The 19,154-nt window shown below is 41.6% G+C and overlaps 1 protein-coding gene across 3 annotated transcripts in view; it reads left to right on the forward strand.

The window, feature by feature from the left end:
- The window catches only part of NELL1 (neural EGFL like 1), an 856,536-nt gene that overhangs the window by 185,633 nt on the left and 651,749 nt on the right, over positions 1-19,154 (forward strand). For all 3 annotated transcript variants that reach the window (XM_082476605.1, XM_082476604.1, XM_082476603.1), the window contains exons 8-10: positions 8,305-8,439; positions 9,362-9,464; positions 18,741-18,814. In XM_082476605.1, coding sequence (XP_082332731.1) covers positions 8,305-8,439; positions 9,362-9,464; positions 18,741-18,814 — 312 coding nt within the window. The remainder of the gene's footprint in view (positions 1-8,304; positions 8,440-9,361; positions 9,465-18,740; positions 18,815-19,154) is intronic.

Genomic DNA, 19,154 nt, shown 5'->3' on the forward strand with positions numbered 1-19,154 from the left:
ACTATAAAAATGGTTTATTCTTTCTTGAAATAGGACAACCTATAGTAAACATAACCATTTACGCCTTTGATACTATTAGGCTGTATCAAAATACTTGAAAAATGTTTGGAAGAAAGGCAATATGTATCACTGTATATTCCCTGGGAGTGGAAAAGGAATTTGCCCATTGGCTATTAAACCAGTAACACTGAGAGATGATATATGGTCAGAGTCACTGCTGCTTATAAGCTAATGCATTTTGGATGCAAGCATCATTGCCAGTAATCGGAAAGGGCAAAATAGCAATTGTTAGGAACAGATTATTGTCACGGGAAGGCATTATATCACATTTCTAATATATGATGCATTTCAAAACTGGTCCTGAGTTAAATAGTGAAGGAGGCAAAGTTTGCCTTTCAACACCTTCAGTTTTATAATTCTGCATCTTTCCCTCCTCCCCATCATACACTTAACAAACGTCTTTTGAGGATCTGCTATTTGCCAGGCACTGTGTTAGGCACATAGGAGGCAGTGATGAAAAGGATGTGATTTCTATCCCCAGAGACGTTCATATTGAGTGGCAGAGCCGGGAATGTAAACAATTAGGGGCTTTGATAATATATACTCATAAAGTTTAGATTGATAATGAGAAGCCCTGAACCTTGTGAAGAAAGGCGCTGAATAGATAGAAAACGTGGCCAATGCTGTTGTTATGATACCGATCAGTCGTGGACATGAGTTCCGGCCTAGGGCAAAGAAAGAATTTGGTTGGCCCTAAGAGACATTATGCTCTGCAAAAGGGAGAATTTTAATAACAGTGAAAATGATACCTTAATCCTATTCTACCTGCGGCTGTGACTGCTCCTGCCATCAGCTGTAGCACGTGGAAGAAATCGGTGGGTAGGTCAGTGTTTGGGATGTAGGGCTGTATTTCGGACTCAAAGACTCTGCTGCTGAAGATAATGTTTCTGCTTCATACTAGGTCTTTGGCCAAGTCCCCTTTTGTCTGCAAAGGAGAGAGAGCACTTTTGTAAAGAGAGAAACTAAAACTGAGATTCGAGAGATTCTTTTCACTTCAGAGTACAGTGGAAATGTGAAACGTAGGCAATAATTTGCCTTCCAGCTTGTGGCATATAGAAGCTTTTATGTCATATTGTCTGGAGCAGCTTGATCTCAATACTGTTAATTATATTTTAGCTCGCTACCAAATTTTTGGAACAAGAAACATGCCACTCAGCCTCAGGTGACTGTGGTTCTCCATCTCCTGGCGATGAGAGTGCCCTTTTTCATTCTCATTCTTTCCCGTTGCAGGAATGTCATTTTTCTCTTTTTAGCTGTACATTATTATCTAGCAGCCACATTGAGCTCTGTCCTCAAAACATTATTATGTAAAATGGCCATTTGTGAGGCAGAAGATATTTAATTGTGAGCAGAAAATGGTTTAATCCACCTTCTAAACACCGCCAGCACTTTGGAAGATTTATAAGTCTATTTCTTTCAAACCGTGAATAGAATTAAAATTAGAAAACTGAGTACTTCCGTCTTCACTGCAAAATTTGGAATCTGTGATAATCTAGAAGAAGAGTTGGCAAACTTTTCTTGTAAGGGGCCAGCTGGTAAATTTTAGTCTTTATAGATCAAGAAGCAAAATTGAGAACATGATGTATATACTTATTTCACTTCAATATAATCAATCAATATAACATGAAAGGGGGCTTCCCTGGTGGCGCCGTGGTTAAGAATCCGCCTGCCAATGCAGGGGACACGGGTTTGAGCCCTGGTTGGGGAAGATCCCACATGCCGCGGAGCAACTGAGCCCGTGCACCACAACTACTGAAGCCTGTGCACCACAACTACTGAAGCCTGTGCACCACAACTACTGAAGCCCGCGTGCCTAGAGCCCATGCTCCGCAACAAGAAAAGCCACCAAATGAGAAGCCTGCACACCTCACCTCAGTGAAGTCCCAATGCAGCCAAAAAAAATAAGAATGATAATAATAAAATAAAATAAATACATTTATAAAAGAAAAAAAATATAACATGAAAGGATGCTCAACATTGCTAATCTTCAGGGAAATGCAAATCAGAATCACAATGATACATCACCTCATACCTGTCAGAATGGCTATCATCAAAAAGAACACACATAACAGATGCTGGCAAGGATGTGGAGAAAAGGGAACCTTTGTACACTGTTGGTGGGAATGTAAATTGGTACAGCCACTGTGGAAAATAGTATGGAGGTTTCTCAAAAAAACTAAACTAGAACTACCATATGACCCAGCAATTCCATTCCTGGGTATATATCCAAAGAAAACAAAAATGCTAATTCAAAAAGATACATGCACCCCAGTGTTCATAGCTGCATTATATACAATTGTCAAGCTATGGGAGCAACCTAAGTGTCCATCAACAGACGAATGGATAAAGAAGATGTGGTATACACACACACACGCACGCGCGCGCGCGCACACACACACACACACACACACACACACACACACACTGGAATACTACTCAGCCGTAAAAGAATGAAATTGTGCCATTCACAGCAACATCAATGGACTTGGAGGGCATTATCCTAAGTGAAATAAATCAGACAGGGAAAAACAAATGCTGTATATCACTTATATGCGGAATCTAAAAAAATCTAAACAATACAACAAACTAGTGAATATTTCAAAAAAGCAGCAGACTCACAGATATAGAGAACAAAATAGGTTACTAGTGGGGAGAGGGAAGTGGGGGAGGAGTGATATAGGAGTGGTAGATTAAGAGGTACAAATTATTATAAGCTACCAAGATATATTGTACAACACAGGGAATCTAGCCAATATTTTATAATAACTATAAATGGAGTATAACCTTTAAAAATTGTGAATCACTGTGTTGTACACAGGTAACTTATATAATGTACATCAACTACACTTCAATAAAAAAATAAAATATAACTATTGACAAATGTAAAAATTATTCTTAGCTCACAGGCCATACAAAAATAAGTGCTGGGCCAGATTTGGTCCATGGACCTTAGTTTGTCAACCCCTGATCTGGAAAAAACTGGAAAGATATTCATATTAGGTAATATTTATTGAGCATTTACTATGTGTTAGTTACAATGCTTAAACTTTTTATATTCACTATCTCTATAATCCTTCCAGCAATCCTCTGAGCTAGGTTTATTAGCCCACTGTCCAGATGAGAAGACTGAGTCCCAAGAAAGTTATGTAGTTTTTCCCAAGAAAAGTGGATGGCAAAGCCAAGACTCCAACTTAGATTCTGTAAGTTGGATCATAACCGAGGAAGTTTATGGTTGGAGGAGAGAGGATTAGAAAGAGAACCAAAAGATATAAAGAAGGAATGACTGATGGAGAGAGGGAGGTGGATGCTACCAGTAGGAGGATGGCGATACCAATGAGAAGAAGAAGGAGCACATAAGACGAGAGGAAAAGAGAAGTGTGTGTTCAGATGGTACCTGTAGGGAGTGAAACGTGAGCATAGAGCTTGTAGCAGCTTTTGAAGGAGGAACGTCAGGGCAAGGACAAGCTCTCTTAACTCACCCATCTGGTTACAGCCACTTGTTTTCCTTAGGTAGATGTGGGAATTTTCTGAGTCCTGGGTTTACATTATGTGTCCTCCTGCCAGGGCCACACAGGGGTCACTACTATTGCATTATCTCCTTAAGGTTTTTCAGATCATAGGGACTGCTCAGAATCAGACTGCTAACCTAGGATCAGCCAGGTGAATTCTCAGCAAAGAATTCTTTAAGACTTCTGAAGGAAGATATTTCCCTCTAGCCAGTGCCATGGTCTGAGTAGGAAGGTCTTCCTTCTGTGCCTGGTGCAAGCCTTGTTTCCTTTTTGTTCACTCTTAAGCTGAGCGTACAGCCCTTTGGGGCCGTACCTTGATGTTGGAGTTTCCTTTAAGACATCCCATCTTGGGCAGACCCTGTTCTCTATTTCCTCTCCCTGGCCCCCTGTGCAAGGTGGGAGCTTGAGGGCTCCATGTTTTGGCTAACGTCATGGAGGTTGGCTTTGGTGCTCACTCGCTTCCCTGGATCCCTGGCTGTCAGTTTGTTTTGGCCACTGTGGCTTTATTCCTTTTCTGTCAGCTCCTGTGATGATTTTTAAAAGTTATGATTTGTGTATTTTATCCAGCATTTTAGTTGGTTCAATCGGTGTAGTCTTTTAGGGTACCTAGTCTGCCATCTTGGTGGAAGCAGAGTGTAATACATCTCTTGGCAGAGTGAAGGAGATGGAGTCTGGAGCGATAAGACAAACTGGAAGCCAAGTAGGGTTCCTGGGTGCAAAGGGAATTCTATGGCACCAAATCGATCTGGATTTGGGCTTTGCCTTTAGTTAAATAAGCCTATCATGACAAGATTTAGCTGATGGGTTTGGAGGTTTGGTTTGAGTTGCCCAGCAGCTGTGATTAAAATAGGCATTAGTCATGTAGATCATGGTGGAGATAGAAATGGGCTTTGGAGTAAGATTCATCTGATGTTGAATCTCATTTTTATCACTTCCTTGGATGTTTGCAGCCTGGAATGAGTCACTGGTCTCATTTCTAGCTGCAGTTTCCATGTACGTAAAATGGTGACAGTTATTCTTCGTTTTATAAAGATTGCATGAAAGTTGCTGTCAGAGCCCTGGTCTAGAGCCAGGAGGTTTTGGAAAGCAGCAGAAAATCCTCACATTTGGGTCACAGTGGAAGCCATGGAATCCTACCGGAGAGCGAGTCCAGCACACAAGCTGGACAGGAGTTGGTAGCCAAAGTCACATCAAACCAAACAGACACAGACACCAGATCAGCTCAGGGTTGTGCCTAGGAGGACTTGCTGTTCCTTTTCTCCTTTCAAAGTACAGGGTGATTGAAAATGACTGTGCCCTTGCTTGATATAGGAAAGATCAGGGAAGCAGCTTGCATGTAGCTTCAGGTGACAGAGGCCAGGGTACAGAAGAGCCCTCTTGAAGAATCCCAACATTGTGGCAAAAACCATACTTTTTCAAGGGGGAGAAGGTGCAGGGAAGCGGTCCCCTGACACTTCCCCTAAGTGAGCCACAAGAGACCACCAATCCCCTGGCTTATTCTGGAAGCTCTCCCAGGTAGTCTCTACACTGTGGGAACCACACGCCTGCTGAGCCAGGTACACAGCGATAGGACCAGGCTGTGTCCTGCTCTTGCATCCCACCTGTGTGGTAATCACATTCTTCCTTCAAGCTCAGGAAGAAGAGATGCTGAAGATGGGGAATTTCTTGATTACTTCTGTTTAAATCTTTGACAAATCTATTTATGTAAATCAAGCAGCACTTGGAGTGGCATTTCAGCTTGTAACATATTTAATTTTGAGACTTTCATTGTTTCGAGGAGCTCAATAGTGATTTTTCAATTAAGCCTAAAGGTTTAACACAATAGATTTCTTTTTTCCCTTTCATATAGCAAATGCCAAATAAATACTATTTCAAAGGAAAAAAAGAAATCTACTGCATGACTAATGTACTTAGATTCATTCATTGACCTCTTACTGTGGAAAAGGCCTCTGCTGTCTGTCTTTGAATGTGTAGAGTTAAGAATAAATGATTCGGTCCATGGTTGCTCAGATAAATGCGCAAACAAAGGTAAAACAGAAAAGAGATGTAGATTTGATACCGTATCTATTTTGGATCTGCAGGCATTCTTAGAGAAAATGGCAGGTAGTGTAGAAATAGCTTTTGAAAATGAATTTGTATAAATTCAGCATGCTAATGCCAGTGACAGAAAATGTAATTCATTTTTTAATTCAGAGTTGTTTTTCTCCTTTATTGTTGCTTCAGGATTTAGCAGGGGAAAAGGAAGGCAAGATTACATATTAAGTGCCTTTGAAAAATTAGCTTTTTGCCTTAATATTCCTTTGTCTTGGTGTCTGTCTGATGCATTCTTATCATCACAGAGATTAGGGTTTTTCACTGTTGTCAGAACAGGCTAAATATATTAAAAATTTAAATACAGTACTCAGAAGGGAAGCAAAATCGGCCTTGAGAATAGCTTCCATTGTATTAAAATTGAGGCTTTTCCTTGGAATTGAGTTTTGTATGTGAGCATAGCTCAGCTTTGTTGGGCAGCACTGGAAATTGACAATATTGCCTTTAGGCAAGCTCCTGGATTTCCAGGAAACTTGGATAGATACAGAATAGCCTTTTGGACTAGTCCTTAAGAAGTGCCCTTCTTGGAGTGATACAGACACTAGGGTTCTTCCAGACTTTCAGAGTAAGACAGGCACTTTCCTCTCACAAACAGATTCTTCATTCTGAGCCACTTTTAGGAAAGATTCCCTTCTAGTTCAACTCTTTCTTGTTCATTCCACGGTCATATGTCTATCACTACCTTATGTGGGAACTACTGAGGCTATAGAAATGAAGTAGATAATATGTGATGAGTTATCACTTCCTTTTTATTATCTCTTACCAATACATGGTTTTGGTACTTGGTGTCACCAAACTCTTGGAATTATATGTTATCTGCATTTCCTAAAGAATTCCCAGAGAACGTAATTACCGTCGATTCTGGACGCTCTATGATTAGGCTGGAGATATAAATGTAACTTGAATTTTTGGAAGATCATGTATAGTAGAGGAGTCATAGGAAGCTAAGTTTCAGGCACGGTCGACTCAGTTTTTTCAAGGTTGATTATAGTGCATGTGGTTTGTTTAGGATTCTATTTGTTCTTTTCCCTTCCTCTTGGTACTACCCATGACAGGCAGACAAGGAACAAATTTTCTTGAGAACTTCCAAAAGTTTAGAGCAAGAGATGGAATAAATGACAAAAACCAAGGTTGAATTACATGTGGATTCCATTTCCAAAGAGTAGCACTGTTATGAGTAATTGAGAGGAGCATGTATGGGCTGGAACCATAGAAAAGGTAGAAAGATGGTAGAAGTCATCATTAGCCAGGTTCAACCATTATAGCTAAAATACTGCCTTGAAATAGTCTTAGTTGGGATCAAAAATGGATTCGATCTCCTGTATGGGGAAAATACTCAAGACGGGGATATATAAGTATGATTGAGAAGGGAAAGAAACTATTTGATGAATGTTTAGAAAGTGGTATTTGTTCTTCTATCATGACCTTCTCTATGTAAGGAGAAAGGAAGAAGGGTGATATTGCTACCAGGCTGAGTTACTCCTTGGTATGGGTGTGATGACAGAGAGATCATACCACATTTCAAGTTTTTTGTACCATAGTTTTGAAGGCAACCTGGAGTCGCCTACATGGAAAATGGTCAAGAGGGGTTGGAACTATATCATGAGGAGCTATTAGGGGAACCTGGTGGGCTGACTGTGGGTCAGGAGCAGGCATGAGGCCAGGATAACCTCAAATGTTTGTAGAGCGGTTAGACTTGCTCAGGATGGGCCACAAGGCAAAACTAGGTCTAATAGGAAAAAGGGAGAGAAATTTCACAGCTCAAGCTAAGAAAGACGTTTCAAACATCCAGAGCTAACCAAGAAAAGTAGCTTTCTTTGGAAGGTGGTGAGTGTCCCATCACAGTTACATGTGCAAACAGAGGCTGGATGACCACTTGAAGGGGTTACTTGTCATGTCATTCAAACTTTATAAACTCTTTCAAATCGGAGATTCTAAGATTCCATGTTTAATGGTAGCAGTTGGGTGACCTAAAAAAAGGAAAAAGGTTTTCTTTTCTTTTCTTTTTCTTTCTTTTTTTTTTTAAACAAAGTCCTCATCTCACCTGGGGGTTTGGTTGCCTCTCTTGAACTTGTCTGAACACCAAGGTGGATTCTGGGGCATTCTATTTGGAGGATCCTGAGCTGGGGAGAAATAAGATCTGCCTATGACTTCCCAGAATTTTTCATAAAAGAGGAAGCAGTGACTTCCCAGCTTGTAAACCATGACACTCTGGTTAGTGTGTGAAGAAGAGGGACAGGATAGCGGGAGATAAATGTAAGTGCTTCCGAGTTGCTGATTAGATCTCCTGTAAACATTGTAACGAGTCCTTGAGAACACATTCATTACAAGTGTTTCTGTGCGGGTTTGAGCTGAAAGCACACGCGTTGGTGAACACCCATGAGGTCCCTGAGATACGGTTTAATGTCTCATTTGGTGCTCATTAGACCATGGGAGCCAATATGTCTTCAATTTAGAATGCTTCTACCTTGTGTGAAATTAAAAAAAAAAATCTTCGAAAAAGAGATCTGGCTAAGAATCACTGAACTGCTTTGAGCATTTTTTTTCTCCTCCCGCTTGGATTTATTTTTTCTCGTTGCGATTAGCTTTGTTAGGACAATGCAGTTGAATTACAGAAATTACACGTAGTAACTCTTGTTTGCAGCTGAACTATGCAGAGACAAGACTTAGTCAATTGGAAAACTGTCATTGTGAGAAGACCTGTCAAGTGAGTGGACTGCTCTATAGAGACCAAGACTCCTGGGTTGACGGTGATCACTGCAGGAACTGCACATGCACAGTAAGCCTCTTTGTACATAAATGGACAGTTTTAAGAGAGCAGTTGTACTAATTATTGTGTAACCTGTTTCTTTATAATGCTAACTCTAAGCAGTACTGCCTTTTTACTAAGTGCCTATTTAGTAATTGGAGCAATTGTGAAGGGAAGCTGGAAAAGTGTCGTTACAAACACGAATACTTATCAAGAGAAAGCAGATTTTAATTTCCAACACACTCTAATATGATCTAACATGATTAAGAAGCTTACTGTTTAGAGATTAGAGTATCAGAGGGAGGAAGGGACTCCTTTGGTTTTCAAACCACCTAATGGTTCATTCACAACTTTTCTCTGCTATAATACATTTTAAAAAGGTGGTTTAATTAGTTTCTAGGTGTTTTCATTGTATTTTACAAGGTATCCATTTTCTGTTTTAGAGAATTGCAGGAACCCCTGACTTTCTTTCAGGTTATCCATTATTTGCATTATTTGTATGTACTATTTGATCTGTTTCAGAGAATTACAAGAGGCCCCCCACATTAATATGGAAACCCTGTTCAGTTGAAATTATTTGATAACTATCTGAAGAAAGCCATTGTTTGTCTGCAAAAATACAAAATGATTGTTAGCGCTTCAACAATGGTTGACAGGGTCTGCAAAAGGTGTTATTTATGTTCTTGTAAAAATAGGCTTTTATGTTTTCTGCCTAATCTACTTAGTCCACATGGGGAGGTGGAATAAAGCCAGTGATGTATATCAGAAAAGTAACCGAGGTGGCATGGGTTCATTTGGGCTGGAGAAAATTCTTTATTTGTGGTCCTGGAGTGGACTGGGAGTTTCTCACACTGCTTCTGTTTCCCTGGTGAGGCTTCTGGGATGAGATGTGAGCTTTTTGCTGCTGAGGTCACTTCTGCTGAGATTCCTTTCCCTGTCGTTCCTTCCTCAGAGTGGCACTGTGGAATGTCGAAGGATGTCCTGTCCCCCCCTCAACTGCTCTCCAGACTCCCTCCCCGTGCACATTGCAGGCCAGTGCTGTAAGGTCTGCCGACGTGAGTACTAACTGAGGGTCAGGGTGGCCCTCTGTGCTTCGAGATTGATTTATTCCCCTATTTTTCAGGCCCCAATTGATTAACGTTGATGAAAGGAAGTCCTAGCAGTTGATATAATAATAAATGTATGATAAGAGCGGCTATATTTTAATCACTTGTGACGTGCAGACACTTTATATAGGCTATTTTTTTTTTAATCCTCACATCAACCTTAATTACTATTCTTTATATTCTTATGTAGAGGGAACTGGTGTTCACAAGGATTAAGTCACTTGTCCGCGGTCAAACAACTGGTAGTGTGTGGAGTTGCTCCGTAGTCAGGACTCCAAGGCTCCATGTGCTTTGGTCCCCTCATTTAGGTTGATCAAGGACCACACTCTGTGTTTCGGCTATCTGAGGTCTTGGCCAGGTTTCCTATTATTAAAGGGCCTTTGTTAGGAATTTCTGGATTGAACTTCAGTTAAAATATTGGAACAATTTCCTTCAGAGTTGGCTGGTCCAAATTTTATAATGATTTAAAAATCCTTTTCCCTCTGTATTACAAAGGACACTATTTCAAATGAAATAGTGAAATGAACACTGAGACAACCAGGAAGAGTAAAAGCTGTCATTTAGAATGATTGGTATGTGCCAGTTACTATGTTAGGTCATTTCATTCTATTAGCTTATTGAAACCTCACTGCAGTCTTTTAGGTGGGGATTATTTTTATCCCTGTTTTATAGGAAGCTTGGGGAAGATAATTTACCAAGTTTGCAAGGCTGGTGAGTGACAGAGGTGAGATATAAAATGAATTCTGTCTGACTATAAAACCCATAGTGTGTTTTTTTTTTTTTTTTTTGCCCATAGTCTTTTTATCAAACCATATGCTCTTCTTTGAAAAAGGAGAGTTTAGGTTAGAAATGTGCCATCCGATGGATAATTTTCAAGACCATTTCTCTACCAAAAAAACCCACCATCATCACTAGGTCTTCAAAACACAGTGGTCTAGTTTTTTGTCAAGAATAGCATGTCACCTAATATGACAGTGGAAGTGGGGATAGCTGGTCTGTTTGTACCAGCCCAATCTTTTTTTATACTCTTTCAAAAGGAACTTTGGAAAATGTCTTCTATTTATGGTTGGCATGGTACACCCATTACTCTGGAGGGCTTACTCAGAGTTGATCTAAAAGAAACTTTCTTATTTCTATTCTAAGTGCTTTTGGAAGAGTCATGTCTGGCAATACAGATAGATCAGGGGCCCAGATGCTGAGATTACAGTTTGATTCCATGATGGAAAGATAGTTTTTAGTAGGTATAGATTATTTTTTTTCTATCTTGATATATTCTATATAATAGAGGAAGAAGTTGAGAAACTTAGGAATTTGTTTAAACAATATGAGGTACTTTTAATCTATGATTTTGAGCTCTGTGGATAGATCTGTGAATGCTGTCTCTTGGCAGTTGTTGTTTGGACATTGGAGTAAGTGAGTCCTTCAGCTGTTTTTTGTGTGAAGCTTTTGATAGTCTACTTGTAAAAGCGATGTAACATTTGAAAACACATAAGGGTAAAGGTAAAGATGGAAAAATCACCCATAATGCCGCCACTTGGAAACAAACACTCTTGAAGTTGTAGTGGATTTCATTTTTAAAAACTTATATTTTGTGGACAATTGAGGTCTTATTATGCAGATAATTTTAACCTACTTTGTTGACTTACCATTATCACTTAAGTGTATTACTATCCTTTAAAAAACTCTGTATAAACCTCATTTTAATGAGCTTCATAGTGTTCCACTCTTTGGCTGTTGCATAACTTATTTAATTATTCCCCAGTTGTTGGATAACTAGGTTGTTTTCCCACTTGTCACTATTATAAATTACTCTTCAATAATATGTTTTGTGAGGACACATTTTTGTATTTTACATTTTCTTAAGATAGAATTCTCCAAAGTAGAATTATTGGGCCAAGAGACTGACATTTTCAAGGTCCTTGATATATATCATCCAATTATCCTCTCACTAGAAATGTGTGGGATAGTCATTTCTCTTTATTCTAATTTACTGGAGAATTTTAAGTTTTAAAAAACATTTCAGCAAGTTACCCGATTTTACCAAGATGCTGATACATGAGCTAGCTAAACCATCAGTGTGCTTTTTGCCTTTGTTTGGAATTGATAGCAATTTAGCTAGGTAGAATGAATTTTCTCAGCAGCTCTGATCGGTAGTTTGAGATGTTTATAGTTTAATAAAATGGTAGTACAAATAAATGATTAAGAACACTACTCAATTATCATATGACCCAGCAATTCCACTCCTGGTCATATATATGGAAAAGACTAGAAGGGTGGGATAGGGAGGGTGGGAGGGAGATGCAAGAGGGAGGGGATATGGGGATATATGTATACGTAAAGCTGATTCACTTTGTTATACAGCAGCAACTAACACAACACTGTAAAGCAATTATACTCCAATAAAGATGTTAAAAAAAAAAAGTAAGCAGAAAAAACCCTCTAATTTGAAAAGATATAGAAGTTTTCAAATATTTTCACATCAGGTAAAGGATGGAAAATATTTCCTTTGGTTGTCCCTTTCAGATAAAATTTCCTAAGCTACTCTCTGGGTTTAGGTGGGGCAGCGTCCTAGGGTTTCTGAGAAAAAGTATTGATTTGATTCAAGAGCCGATACATAAAAGCAGATTGTTTTGTGTGCTCATTTACTAAGTGTTCATCCACTTGTCATGGCTTCAAGGAGCTGTAGCACTTACAGATGAGGGCATCCATGTGGCAGTAGGAAAGAACTTGGTCTAAGTGTTTAAGTCTCAATTCATTGTCTGAGAAAAGTACTTTGTTTCGATCAAAAAACCCAATAAATCAGGCCATCTCCAAGAGCAAGGCAGTTTTCATAATTCCTGATACTAGGCTCTTGCTCCATCTTTTTGGGAGGCATCAGGGAAAACTCAGGAGAGCCTTCTAGATTCCTTAGCTATGGGCGTGGAAGTCCAGAAAGTAGTGCAGGAGTCTCATTCCTCCACCATTTCTTGGGTGTCTGCTCTGTTTAAGGAATTGAACATACCTAGCTACACATTAGAATCACCTGGTGAACTTCTTACAATAGAGTGTCCCAGGGCCCCTCTCTGACCTGCTAAATCAGAATCTCTGGACAGTGGTGTCCTAGAATTAGTATTCTTTTGGTAGATAGATTTGGGAACCATCAGAGATGGGAGAGAAGGAAAAGGATGGGGAGGGAAACTGGAGCTATGCAAAACAGCATTTGCAAAGGAAAAGAAGTTGCAGAAGGAAAGGGAGATAGTCTGTTAGGTGATAACAGAGGATTTCTGTAGGTGAGAAGTAGAAATAAGCTGCAAGGGCGGGTTGGGGATGGATGATGTTGATTGTATTTCACTGAATTCATTCAGTCATCCTTACTGAAATTCCTCTCCCAACTCTGTTCTTTCCTCTGGTTACAGCAACGGACACATGTGGATCATTCATTCTATGTCAGACACGGTGTTAAGCTTTTTTATGTGTATTAATTCATTTAATTCTTCCAACAACGTAGAGTCATAGGCTCCACTGTGACCCCCATTTTATAGATGAGGAGGTAAAGCACGGAGAGGAGAACTAACTTGTCCAAGGGCTCTCAGCCTTGGTGGAGCCAAAATAAAACCCAGGTAGTCTGGCTCCAGAATTAATGCTTTTAACCTGTCTCCTCTACCCCCTGCTGTCCAGGGAGATGTATGCACCATCTCATTACAACAGAGTGTTGTGCAGTATGCATGCTATGTAAGATGCAGGGGTAGCACAGAGAAGGGAGTGATTAATTGCATCAGAAACTTGGGTGTGTGTGTTGTTAGGAAGACTTCATAGGGGAAGGAATAACTGAATAAGGTGTTGACAAATGAACAGGAGTTTGCCATGTGGACCAGGTAGGTAAGAACACACCTGCCAAAGGGAATTGCACATGCAAAATCATGGAAGTAAACACAGCATTTGTTTGGGGGGCTCAGAAGCAAGCTTTTGAAGCAGGGTTGTGGCATAATCAGAGAAATGCTTTGACAAAAGCCCCTGCGTGGGGAGAGCTGGAGGCAGGGAGCTGGGTGTGGGATTCAGGCCCATTTGCGGGTGGAGGTGATGAGGCCAGCAGGCAGGTAGGCACAGCCGAGGGACATGGAAAGGAAGGGATGAAGCTGAGTGATGACCAAAAGACCTGGGACAGGGTAGGTACTCCGTAAGCATTTTTTTTTTTTAATGTGAAACAGATGAATCAGGGACAGAGCATCTGTAAGGGAGAAGTTGCCAGGTTTCGAACAAGAGCCTGTGGGAGACTCATAGTGTGATTAACAGAAATAAGGCAGGTGGAAGAAATGGTTTCAGGAGCAATACATTCTGTTCGGCATAGGAGAGTTGGAGATGGCTGAGGGACAACCTGTTTGATGTGGGCGTCATGCTCAGAGAGGTGGTATCTGAAACTAGGTCTGTGAACGAGCTCACCGAGGGAGGATGGCTCCTTGGGTGTTGAGCTTTTCTGCTCTGCCCCTCTCCTTTAAAGTGTAACACAGAGTGTTGATTTTGATGTTCTCAGCTGCTGAGTGCCACGGGATGGCTGGAGTGTGTGCAACGTGCAAATCCCTAAATAAAGACAGAGCAACCTCACATCCACATCTGACAGGGGTGCCAAGTGGTGCCTAAAGGTTGTTTATTTAGTGTGCACCCAAATGGCAAAGGTGTCCATCCATCGCACTAGAGAAATCAGGCTCGGATTTGAAGGGACAGATGTCTTTGGGCGCAAAAAGATACAACTGCATAACTGTTTCTGTAAATCCCCGGTACCTTTGTTTCTGACATCTTGGAGAAGTGTGTGTTGGTGCCGAGTTTCAATTTCATCGTCGGACACTGTGAAATGGTCTCGTTTTCATGTCCCCAGTGTGTTGTGAAGGGCTTCAGGTATCCATTTACATTTCTACTCATACTAAAAGCTGTTGGAATGGCATCCCGAATGCCCCAGCCACAGGCATCGGAGCCTGACTCACCTTCTGCTTGAATTTCCTCAGATATAAAAAATAAGCCTTTTGGCTGTAGATCAAGAGGTTAGAGAAATGCAGATCAAAACTACAATGAGATATCATCTCACACCGGTCAGAATGGCCATCATCAAAAAATCTAGAAACAATAAATGCTGGAGAGGGTGTGGAGAAAAGGGAACCCTCTTGCACTGTTGGTGGGAATGTAAATTGATACAGCCACTATGGAGAACAGTATGGAGGTTCCTTAAAAAACTAAAAATAGAACTACCATACGACCCAGCAATCCCACTACTGGGCATATACCCTGAGAAAACCATAATTCAAAAAGAGTCATGTACCACAATGTTCATTGCAGCTCTATTTACAATAGCCAGGACATGGAAGCAACCTAAGTGTCCATTGACAGATGAATGGATAAAGAAGTTGTGGCACATATATACAATGGAATATTACTCAGCCATAAAAAGAAATGAAATGGAGGTATTTGTAGTGAGGTGGATGGAGTTAGAGTCTGTCATACAGAGTGAAGTAAGTCAGAAAGAGAAAAACAAATACAGTATGCTAGCACATATATATGGAATCTAAGGGAAAAAAAAAGGTCATGAAGAACCTAGTGGCAAGACAGGAATAAAGACACAGACCTACTAGAGAATGGACTTGAGGATATGGGGAGGGAGAGGGGTAAGATGTGACAGGGTGAGAGAGTGTCATGGACATATATACACTACCAAATGTAAAATAGATAGCTAGTGGGAAGCAGCCGCATAGCACAGGGAGATCAGCTCGGTGCTTTGTGACCACCTAGAGGGGTGGGATAGGGAGGGTGGGAGGGAGGGAGATGCAAGAGGGAAGAGATATGGGAACATATGTATATGTATAACTGGTTCACTTTGTTATAAAGCAGAAACTAACACACCATTGTAAAGCAATTATACTCCAATAAAGATGTTTAAAAAAAAAAAAAAAGAGGTTAGATAATGAGGACTGGTGTTAGGCATACGGTGGGGCCGGGAAGGAAGGGCACCGTCAGAGAAGTGGGGTGAGGACGAGAAAGCAGGGGAAATTCTTGTGACCTCCGGTGGTGATGCTGAAAGCTGTCCTGAGATAACTTTGTAGATACTTGATATTGTAATCGTCCATGCATCCTGCATCGGTGCCAAGGCTGTGAATGGCTGAGGTACACAGCATCATGTTGATGTCATTTGCAGCCCCTAAGGCACCCTGCCATGTGAAGACATGAAGTTCAGTGGACATTTAATTTTTATACCAGATTGGTAGATTTGAGGGATGGATGTGTCCCCGTGTGTGGTGTGAATGTAAACAGTAAGACACTCCCGTCTCCAGATCGAAGTTCTGGGATGAGTGTCTATCAGAGGATGAGAGGAATCGGGCGAATGTCTTCAGACAGGGTAGCAAGTGTGATCCTAACATCATGGGGGTGGCAAGGTGCAAAAATAAGGAAGGAAAGTCTATTTCTTTGCTTCCCACCCTGGGCCAAGGGGCAGATGGCAGATTTGACAGCCGTGTATTTAGCAGAACTGTCACTGTGGAGCAAGCCATCTTGCCAAGTTGGCAGCAGCTGTATTTGGGAGTGTGGGAGTTTATTAGGCAGGGATTTCAGGCCCTTGGAGGTATGGTCTCCCCATGCAAGCAAATTGGGGAATCCACATGATCATTAGGACCAGTGAGTCAGAGTCAACTGATTTATCTGGAAAACTGAGGCATAAAAGATGATCGGGGATAATTTTTTAAAATGAAGTGAGGAAGGGGGTTATCTAGAAAATTGTATTGGTTCTTTACCTTGTTGTTGATGGTTTTGCTCTGAAAACCTTGGTATCTGCTTTTAATGTTTGGAATAACATTGAATAGCAGAAAGCACTCTCATCTGGGAATCAGCAAATTTCTCTGGTTTTTGCTACCAAGGAGGCTCATTAATTCTAAAATTGTTACTAACAATAAGCCCAGAGAGGCACTGAGCCTGGGGCTAGAGATAAAGTTATGAATAGACATAGTTCCTACCCTCATTGGGGCAACAGACGTAAAATGTGATCTTTTCTCTGTTAGGGCGAGGTCCAGAGTACCACAGAAGCACAAGGTGAGGGCAATTCTCCAGTGTTAGAGGTCAAGAACAACTTCTTGGGGGGAAGTCAGGACTAAGTTGAAATTGATGGGTATATAGGATGGAAGGTTACCAGGAGCAGGTAGATGAGGCTGAGTGTTCTGGAGAAGCAGAACAGTATATGCAAATCCCAGAAGCAGAGCGTGGCTGGAGTCTTAAGTGGAGGTGTGAATGTTTGGGAGTTTGGGAGGGAGAGTGAACGCACAGGGATGGCCTTGTGTGCTGACTTCAGGAATTTGAACTATATTCTGAGGGCATGAGCGACTCATAATGATTTTAAAGCAGAGCGTCCTATTTGCACTTAAAATATATTCGACTCTTGTATGGGGAAGGACTGGGTAAGATTAGACCAGAACATAGGAGGCAAGTTAGGAAGTTTCCTGGTAGACTAAAGAGGAGGGCTAGCCTGAGTGAAGGTAGCACCTGGGGGCAGGTGGTGGGAATGGAGAAAAGTGGGTTGACTTGAGAAACTTAAGGAGGGAGCTTTGCAGGGATTTGGGTACTGATTGGACACGGGGTTGAGTAAGAGGAAGAGGTTAGAAGGTCCCTAGGCGGTGGGGTATGGGTGGTGGGTGTGGAGGGTAGGGGTGGATACTGGTGCCATTCACTGAATGCAGATACTAGAGAGGCACAGATTTGAGTTTGTTGCAGGGCAGGTTTTGAGAAGAAACAGACTCTGAAATGGAGATTTGCTTTTACTTTATTAGGAAGTTCAGGATCAGTTCTGGGGTGGGAATGAGATAGTGAGGGAAGCTGAGTTGGGCAGAAGGAGAGGTTGAACTGCAGTGCAGTTATGACAAATACCTCAGTCATTTCTCCAAGGAGTTGTGGAGCTGGAATGACCCTTGGAGTTATCCTGAGTTGGGGCAAGGGGCCAGGACTCTGCAACATCTTCATCAGCCACTCATTGGATGTGGGCTGTGGTGGGAAGGGGCCTTGACTTTGGACAAGGGCAAGTCCTGGATCACTATTCAGCGGACAGCTGTTGGTCATCACCTGTCTGGCAGTTTCAGGAATGTGACCTTTGGCCGTGGAGAGGGAGATCGGGATTGCGCACCATAGTAGCCACTGTGGGATCGTGATGTTAAGTAAACCAGTGTCTCTGGGCTTTCCTCTTCCTGTGGTCAACAAGAGGGAGTTGGACGAGTTGTTTGCTGAGGTCCCTACATACCTGAACATTCCATGAGTCCGAAGATTGTAGAACTAAGAAACTACCAAATTGAATTCACCTGTTTCTAACAGATATAGAAATGGAGGTTCTGAGAGGTGAGGTGGTTTCTGTAAGACAGTGAGTTAGTGGTGGAGATCTCTGAGAGCGCATGTCTTCACTTCTGCTTCTCCTGAGGACTAGGGCTGAAAGGATCTTCATTTGTGCAGGAGAGGGAGTGATCAGGCCTTTGCTTTCCTGGTCCTGTGGATGTGGCTGGAGAATTTGGCAGAGACACATTAGGGTCATATCAAATTAACATATTCTGCGCTTGCTTAAAAGTGGGTCAGCATTTATGCTTCTCTGTTAACCTTTTTCCAAGGCCTGTCTCTCCTCCCTGCCCTCCCTATCAGCCTGTTAAGCTTACCTTTCCAAAGGCAGTCTGTCTAGTGCATTTTAATACAGCATTTTACTCACTTGTATTTCTTAGTTGTCTCTGAGCTTCTTGGGAACAGATAAGTTAAAGACATGCGCTTCCTATGATGACAAGGGGGAAAAATGGTGTCTTTCTGCACGTGACTGAGGTCCTGATGAGTGGAGTATATATGCAAGTCCGCTCTCACCCAGTCATTTGTTTTATGGCTGGAGTAGCTAAATCAAAGCTATGCTCTTATACTCCACGGTGATGACAACCACTTCTTCCTTGTTTTAACATTGACCACATCAATTCATTCTCTAGTTCCTTCAGCAACTGCAGCATTGAAATAGTTGTATGTGCTTGGTGTGAAGGACTCCTGGCAAACATAATAGAGATGACAGTCTGAAAGGGGATTCAACGGTTATCCCCATACTATTTCCATGCCTTAACTCCAGACATGCAAAGAGCTTTGCATTGCTTAGAATCAGAGCATTTATATTCTGTGGAATCTGCTGGAGTTGGATGGTGCCCCTGAGGTCATTTTGTGGCATAGCATGACTGTCTGAACAGTTTTTCTGTTTTATTACAGCAAAATGTATCTATGGAGGAAAAGTCCTTGCAGAAGGCCAGCGGATTTTAACCAAGAGCTGCCGGGAATGCAGAGTAAGTTTCAATCTTATGATCCCCATTACTTGTAGGGAAGGAGATGTGGGCTTTAGGTAGGATTCTGGAATGGAGCATATTGTCCTGAGCGGATCACTGAGGGGAAGGACTCTCTGGTGGGCTTGAATCCTGGCTGTGGAGTTCCCAGCCACTGTCATTGTGTGGTTAGCTTGTGGTCAGCCGTGGATCAGGTAGCTTTGGGAAAGACTGTTAGGGGGGGAAGTGAGAAGGGGGAAGGGAGCTAGCAGCTACCATGAGTCAGGGAGGTTGTCAGGTGGCCCTGGGAAAAGGTTTTGATTTGGTGTTGGGGCACTTAGTCTGTGATGTTAGTTGTTGATAG

This window comes from Balaenoptera physalus (genome assembly GCF_965194825.1).
Source record: "Balaenoptera physalus genome assembly, chromosome: 10".
NCBI lineage: Eukaryota > Metazoa > Chordata > Mammalia > Artiodactyla > Balaenopteridae > Balaenoptera > Balaenoptera physalus.